At 40.0% G+C, this 7,707-nt stretch overlaps 2 protein-coding genes and 1 long non-coding RNA gene across 23 annotated transcripts in view; 2 read left to right on the top strand and 1 right to left on the bottom strand.

Moving 5' to 3' along the window:
- LOC112154502 (S-adenosylmethionine synthase) overlaps nt 1-989 on the bottom strand; it is an 18,133-nt gene extending 17,144 nt beyond the window's left edge. For 2 of the 4 annotated variants that reach the window (XM_024285479.2, XM_024285478.2), the window contains exon 1: nt 876-989. In XM_024285479.2, the coding sequence (XP_024141247.1) occupies nt 876-912 (37 nt within the window). In that variant the 5' untranslated portion in view covers nt 913-989. Of the gene's footprint in view, nt 1-851 lie in introns of all 4 variants that reach the window. The other 2 variants (XM_024285480.1, XM_024285481.1) reach the window with 1 other exon arrangement.
- Nucleotides 990-1,028: 39 nt separating this feature from the next.
- LOC112154503 lies at nt 1,029-2,913 on the top strand. The gene is made up of 2 exons (XR_004949746.1): nt 1,029-1,165; nt 2,643-2,913. It is a non-coding gene; the product is annotated as an uncharacterized LOC112154503 (long non-coding RNA).
- Nucleotides 2,914-5,329: 2,416 nt separating this feature from the next.
- LOC112154425 (microtubule-associated protein tau) overlaps nt 5,330-7,707 on the top strand; it is a 46,648-nt gene continuing 44,270 nt past the window's right edge. For 5 of the 18 annotated variants that reach the window (XM_036217122.1, XM_024285340.2, XM_036217123.1 and 2 more), the window contains exon 1: nt 5,336-5,918. The gene's annotated coding sequence lies outside the window, so the exon portion shown is untranslated. Of the gene's footprint in view, nt 5,919-7,707 lie in introns of all 18 variants that reach the window. The other 13 variants (XM_024285342.2, XM_036217125.1, XM_024285345.2 and 10 more) reach the window with 9 other exon arrangements.

The following is a 7,707-nucleotide window of genomic DNA, read 5'->3' on the forward strand; positions in this document are numbered from 1 at the left end:
TTTTGAGTGAAATCTATTTTCTTTACTTACAATTACAGTTTGGATTAATGGTGACGTCATTAATAAAAACAACACTAAAGGTTTAAAAATAAATGTATAATTCATCAGTAAGAAAAACATTAGAAATATTCAGTCATAACTGACATAGTAACATTTTTTTAAAAAAAAAAAAAAAAACACACAGACGTTGGCCAAGCGTCTGGCGGGTTTCAACCTGGGAGGGGGCTGGCAAGGTGTTCAGTAGTAAGTTCTACAGTCTTTATTCCAGGGGGTACTGTGCTGAGTACCCCCTGGTGGCGACCATCTCTCGGCTCTATCTTACTACCTCCCACCTTACCAGTCCCCTGCTCTGGCGTGCCCGAGCTGCTCCGAGGAGCTGCTCGAGGCGCCTTCCAGCACGAAAGCGCAGTACCAGGTTTAACCAACAGACGAATGTCGCTCATCGGTATTTATACCCCATGTGTTGCCAATACCTGTAAACACATGGTTTTAGCCACAGTGCTTTTTTTTTGGCAAATTTGAATTACACACTATATGTTTGTTACTTTTAAACACAATAGGGTGAAAAACAAATGTGATTTTAAATGTTTTTTTCTTTTAAAAAGATATAGTTTGAGCCGCAGTGCATGCTGGGAAACGTGACAGAATCAAGCTAGGCTAGCAACGCTAAGCTAAGTCTCGTTTCGAAACGTGACAGAATCTCGCTAAGCTAGCAACATTAAGCTAAGTCTCGTTTCTATTGAGCGGTCCGGTGCGGTCTAGTAGAGTAGTAAATACGGAGCAGTTAATCCTGGTGGTGAGCGTTTCCAATCAGTTAACCCCACGGATATAATATATAGGAAGATTCAGACATTAATGCGACTCATCTCTTGTACTTCTTCTTTGATAGGACTTCACACAGACGCTCTCCATCGGTTCTCCCTCGCAGCAGAGGTGAACTTGCTTGCTTCCTCCGTCCGCCAGCCTTCTTTGACCGTGAGTACCTGAGTCTCGTGCATCGGGGCGCGCGCGCTTACTCCCTTCGTTACGTCACCGGCTCTCCTTCACGCGGAAGGCGGAAGAAGTGAGCGCCTGCTCGCTGCCATGCTCCATCTGAACCTAAATAAAGAGGTTCTGTTTGGTTCCGTCACCGTCGGAGTGGTTTTTGTCACAGGTTATCTGTTTGGTAAGAATCCTGGTGTTAAAAACTTAACCATTATTTAATGTAAATGTTAGTTTATTAAAGGTCAGAGGACACAGAGTTTTATTACTGGACTATTTATTGATTGTTTATTTATTTATTCTATAGCCGGAAATTATACGTATAACTATTAATATTCAGTTTAAGAAAAGTTTTTTGCCATTTCTTTTCCTTAAAACAAATAAAATGTGAGTAATATTATGTAATGTTTATGGTGTAATATAAATGGGTTGCTCAATTCAGATTGCCTAAAGTAACTGGTTGAGATTACCTAATTAAATTTGCTTTAGCTGTGTCAACTTTAAGGAAAAGCAGTTTTGCTCAAAAGTACAATGCAGAAATCCATCCCGTTTAAATAAGTGTGAGCTACAGATACTTGATAAATACTGTCAAGAATTCAGAGAAATGATGGACACAAAAAAAGAGCCTTTAAACTTCAAACATTGACCTCAATAAAGTAAATGAGTTCAACAACACTTAAAGTTATGAAATACATTTTAGTTTCTAAATGGTTTCTTTGACTGATTATATGTTAATCAAGTGTTTGTACGGGTTCATAAAGTGAATTTTATCTTTGTTTAGCCTAATTTTCCAGACAAACACAACAACTTTGAAAAGTTTTAAAATATTTTTTGTTAAAATTTGGAGTCTGATTTGCTTCATTTTGTTGTGATGTTAAAATTCAAATATTTTTCCCCATTAAATTAGTTTTAAGTATGTTAATAATTAGAATACAACCTTTATGATTCACACTAAACAAAAAAAAAAATACATTTATCTATAAATATTGGCAGATAATATATATTTTTTTCTTATTGCTCCTTTTCATTTTTTAACTGTTATAATTTCATTTTGTATTTTTTTGTGTTATATTTTGCTATTAAAATGAAATAATTAAAAAAAACATATGAGTAAAATAACATAATAATAATAATAATACCATTACAAACATGTTTGAAAAGGAGCTTTACTTTTTAAACCCATACCCATAGATAAAATAAAACAAATTAAATTAAATTAAAAAGAATCTCCTACAGTTGGCTGGTACCATTGATAATTTAATATGTTAACTAATTTTAATTCTGAGTTGTTTTTCTTTTTTTCTGAAAAATCTAAAGTATTTTCATGTATTAACGTGTATTTTGTTTCATGATGCCTCAGTAGCTCCCTCTAGTGTTACTTCTCATTCCTGCACCCTGAACATGTTGACTTCTCTGATCTGAATACCTGAGAGGATGAAGACTATAATTGCAATCTTCTCCTCTCTGTGAGTTTCTGTTAATGTTGCTGTAAATGACCTACTTCTGTAAAATAAAAACTCTCTTTTTTTCATCTCAAATTTCACTCTTTGAAGCTACAATCAGTTTCTGGTTCAAAAGAATAAACATTTTCAGGGAGTTCATTTGCACAAAGACAGTTTGAAAGAACGGCTCCGTTCACCACCAGGAATCTTCATCAACAGCTGGTCGGTGGAAACATTTCTAGGTTTGGAATAATCCCTCTTGCACAACGTTGCTGAGACTGACTGATGGAGACAGATGTTCATCTGCATCTGTGAAGCTTCCAGAAGGCGGGAGAGCCTGAGAACGCTCCGGAGTCTCACTGCTGGGATCATGTGATGCTGCTGTTGGAGGATCGCCAGCCTAAATGTTCTCTTCTGTCCGTGTCAAACATGAGATTTGAGGGGAGGGGGTTTGAATTCAAGCAATAAAAAAGGCTGTAAAGACACTGAATCCGTCTAGTTTTCTTATAGTTTAGTGGAAGATGGTCTCACATGAAGTCTCAGCATATTTTAGACTCATTACTTGCTCGTTGTATGTATTTTAAATGTAATAAAAAAAATGACAACATAATCCTAAATAAAATCAGGAAAACAAAAAATTACAATTAAATCAGTCAAATTGGGCGTTAAAAAAATGACTTTCATCCTGAACATTTTCAGAGAAGTATAATTTCATGTCTGACAAACTGAACCCTCATGAAAGGCTTATTATATGATCTAACAATGCTCCAAATATTCTCAAAAGGAGAAAAGGAAGCCAAATTTATCACCCAGACTCATCTGTCCCCAGCGTTCAGAGATTTCTCCTAAATCTACTGTCACCGGCGACGACTCAGGATTAACGTAAACATTCGTTTTGTCTTTGAGGCCCAAAAACAGTCGTAGAAACTTTCAAAGTATGGCAAGCCAAAGGTGTCATACATCACCAGGAGAACAATGGTGTTTCTGTGAGAACTTTGAATAACTTTGCCTAAATGTGCATTTACATAGACGTTTCAGTGTTCACTTGCAGAGGGGATGTGAACATTTCTTGAGGTTGATCCTCCATTTTGGCCGCTGTCTGCATGAAGATTTAAAGGAGGGGCAGAAATCCTGCTGGCAAACTCCCACCACGGGGTAAAACCAAATAATCTGCAGCCGCACAGCCAGTGGCAGCTGCTACGATGGGCTCACGTCCAACAAGGCACTACAGAGAAGGAGGGGGGACACAAAGGCTCTTGTCCTGATCACACATCTGGGTTTCAGCGCTCCCAAACAGATCCCACCGTCAATAATTCCGTAGCTGTTTTCCAGGACTTAGCGGTTTCTCAACTCTGCGTGAAAGTTGGCGCCCAGCGTTGATGCTGTGAGGCCACGGGCGGGCCACCGAAGGGGGTGGGGGGGTGACTCAGGGGTGCCCTGTTCTGCTCGCCAACACTTGACCTCTGTGTGACGACCCCAACCTTCTCCTACTGAGGCTTCTGTTCACCCCGGATGCACATTTAACCGTTTTAAAACCTAATTATGACTTTTAATAAGCATTTGGTAAAATGAATCAACAAACTTTAGTTCTTGGTCTTTATGTTTGACTAAAACTTTGTCTTGTACGACATGTAAACAAACACAACAACACAGAAAGGCTCAGATCAGTTCAGACACAAACATCGTGTCCATGTGCGTCATTTGACCTCCTCTGTTCTTCAGAGTTTCCATCAGAGGCTGAGAGTTCTGCTGAACATCTGGAGGTCCGATTCCTGCTCGGTTCCAGAACCGCAGCTCTGGCATGATGGTTAAAGTTTCTCAGCTCTGGTTTACATGGATCGGACTATTCTGTCATGTATTTAAAAAGAAAACATGAAAACAATGTTCTGCATTTACATACAATCAGCACAAAGTAGTACTTTTGAAGGTATTTATGTTACGTGTACTTGAGTATTGCAACTACTGTAGAAAGTATACTAACTGAATATTTCTTCAGATTAGAACATTTTAAGTTAGGGATGAACTTTTTGCTTGTTTTACAGGCTGTTTCCTCAACAGTCTGACTTTATAAAGTTTTTTTTCTTATTTTTGACTGGTGAGTGAAACCTTCTTCAGATTTTATTTAATATTTTATTTAAGCTGTGGTCCAGACAAAAAAACAAACTTTTTTATTCAGGTCAATTTCAGAAAAACAATGTATAAAAAGTTGGATCTGATTGGTCTATGGGAATGTTTCTGACAGAATTTAAAGCATTTGACAGAAATAAAAAAATACATAAATAATAGATGTTTAACATACAATTTTATTTATTTTGTACTTTTTATTTATATTTTATTTATTCTTTTAGCATTACTATGTTAAGTCATTTTTTGTGTTTTTTTTTATCACACTCATGTTTTTATTATAATGTTTTATTTGTATCACGTTGTTCTTAAGTAATTATTTTTTCTGTCTTCTGAGTGACCACAGTTTGTATGGATGTGCAACCATACATGGAATTTCTCTCTGTGGAGATTAATAAATAGAGATCTATAAATTTATAATAAATTTAACTTAAAAAGCACATTCCAGTTCCTTTCAAAATAAAACACATCCTGTATTTCATCATATCCTCCAGCTGCAGCAGATTTACTTTAATTAAATGCAAGAAACGTGCGATTTTCAATTATTATAACTTTTGTGTTTCTTTATCCTTTTTCTTCTTTTACTGGTGAATAAAAATGCACAATTAGCGTAGAATCCAAATTATTAATGCAATACGATATTGTCGCTCTGATTCTAAAACATTCTGGCAGTAGATTCCATTTTTTACCATCATTTAGGCCTTTCTGACATGTCAAAAACATGAATTAATTCATTAGTTAAGTTTTGTCAAAGCCAAAGAGCCACAATGGAGGAATGAAAGAGCCTCGGGTTGCAGACCCCTGGCATAGCAGTAGCAGATAGGCCCCAGCAACTTTCTGGCTAAGAGTGATGTAGTCGTGAATTTGGAAAATGGACGAATATGCTCTTTTTTTCAAATATTTATTTTCCGTCTGCTCCTGATTCACACTGATTTGAATACAGAAATTATCAGAAATTGAGTTTTATTGTTAACTTTACAAACAATTGTCCTAAAAAAAACAACAAATAACAATTTTCATGGTTATTTACATAATGAGAAGCATGAAAACCTGATGAAAACTGTCATTATAATGAGTTTATTAGAGCAAAAAATAATTTAATATCATTATTGCTTCATTTTTATTTATTTTTATTTTTATTTATTTATTTATTATTGCTTCATTTTTTTCTCATTTCATTAGCGTTTGTTTCCATGTCTGTCTGTCTGCCTGCTAGACAGACAGACAGACAGACAGACGGGTCGGATCGGCTCCTCTCTGCGCTCCACAGCGCCCCCCACCGGCCAGCCGCCGCCCCTGCGAGGAGAAGCCGTGTGCGCCCGCCCGGTGAGCGACCGCAGCTGAAGAGACGAGCCCGCAGTCTGCGCTCAGGTAAGACCTCCGCCTCGATTTCTCTGCGTTTATCACCCGAAGCTCGCGCGGGGGCGATCCCGCAGGAGATGCGGGAGCTCCGAGCTTCCTTCATCATGTCACTTGTTCTTGTCGGAGGAGGGGGGTGGCAGGCTGGGCCTGCGTGCGCTCACAAACACGGAGGAACGGCCGCGTTTCCCGATGGACCTGCAGCTGCATCTCCTCCCGCGCGCCCCGCACATCATCATCCTCTCCAAAAAGCCTGTTTTTGTTCATGGCGCCATGCTCGGGGGAGCGGTCGCCTCCCTGCTAGAGAGAAAAAATATCTACAAAAATAAGACGTTTCCTCCCCCCCTCCATGCCATGAGGACGACCGTCTCCATCATCCTCCGGAGCTGGTCCTCCTCCTCCTCCTCCTCCTCCAGACGCGCGCGCGGCTCTCGTCCTTTGCGCCTAATCCTGCAGAGTAATGTGCTTGATCTCATTATTGACAGATTCCAGGAGGCCGGCGGTGTCATAATAATGCCCGCCGCGGTTCATCACCTGCCTCTCTTTGTCTGCTTTGGACCGAGGAGGTTTTCTCTTAATTCCAGTCGGTATTCTGGATCTTTCTGCTTTTCTGGCTGCGCCACTTTCGTTTCTTACATGGACAGAATGTGCGTAAAGCAGGAATGAAAACATCCCTATTCTGTGTGGATTCATATTTACGCACAGTTGGGCCCTAATATGACGTTATGATGGATCCGCGACAGTTCTGCGCCTGTGCGTAAATGCCAAGCCCTTTTTTTCTCTCTCCTCCTTCGTCTGGTCACCATGAGAGCCAGCGTCTCTGCCAGGCCGCTTATCTTCCACATACGGGCTCCTCGGTAATCCGCACGAGGTCAGCGCGCGCGCGGCCTAATTCACGGCGCGTGGAAATAAGCCCGTTTGCGCAATCGTCGTGGGAACCATCTGGGTTCAATTGGGAGATATTAACACCTGCGGTTCTGTTTGGAGTGAGGGACTCTCATCCTGTCAGAGGGGAGGGGGTCCCGGTGATGCAGTTAGAGGACTGAGGCTCTTCTCCCCTTCAGAGAACAGATTGAGGCTTTGCAGATTCACACCTGGACAAAAAGCTCAGGTGGGAATGTTGTCTGGTGCAGGAATGGCTCTTTCCAAGTCCCAGTTCATGCTCAGACCAAAACCAACTAACTTATAGTCCTTTAATGTGTCATTTTAAAACAGAAAATATCACAATAGCTGGTCCAGCTAGCATGTCTAGTTCAGGTTCTGGAGAAGAGAAGATGGTATCTTCACATTGACTGCAGTCAAATGAGCCGCCGTTCACATTTCTGTGGTCAAATCAGCATCACTGGATTTTTGGTGTGAGTTTCATCCAATACTTACGGTAGCAGGACTGAGAACGCTGGAAAATCTCCACCAGACTCCACGGAGCTTCTTGATGTGACCACGGAAATGTGAACGGCGGCTCATTTGACCGCAGTTGGAAAGGATTGTAAATCAATGAAAGAGCATTTTGATGTTAGCTTTGATTATTTTATCAAGAACTCTGAGAAACCAATGATTGAATGTATTGATCACAGTCAATAAACATTGGAGAATTAGCTAAAAGAGTCTTTGGTGAACTGGAAGGAGAAAGAATCAGGATTTTGGAGGAAGTTCTGTCCATGAAGATCTTCACTTCCTCGTCCAGCTGACATCTGGATCAGAACCATACGGCTGGACATTACCCATAATGATGGATGCTTTTATGTAGCAGACGTGAAGATTTATGCTAGAGAGACACAGAGCTATCATAATCAGACAGGGG

Source organism: Oryzias melastigma, linkage group LG19 (assembly GCF_002922805.2).
Source record: "Oryzias melastigma strain HK-1 linkage group LG19, ASM292280v2, whole genome shotgun sequence".
Classification (NCBI taxonomy): Eukaryota; Metazoa; Chordata; class Actinopteri; order Beloniformes; family Adrianichthyidae; genus Oryzias; species Oryzias melastigma.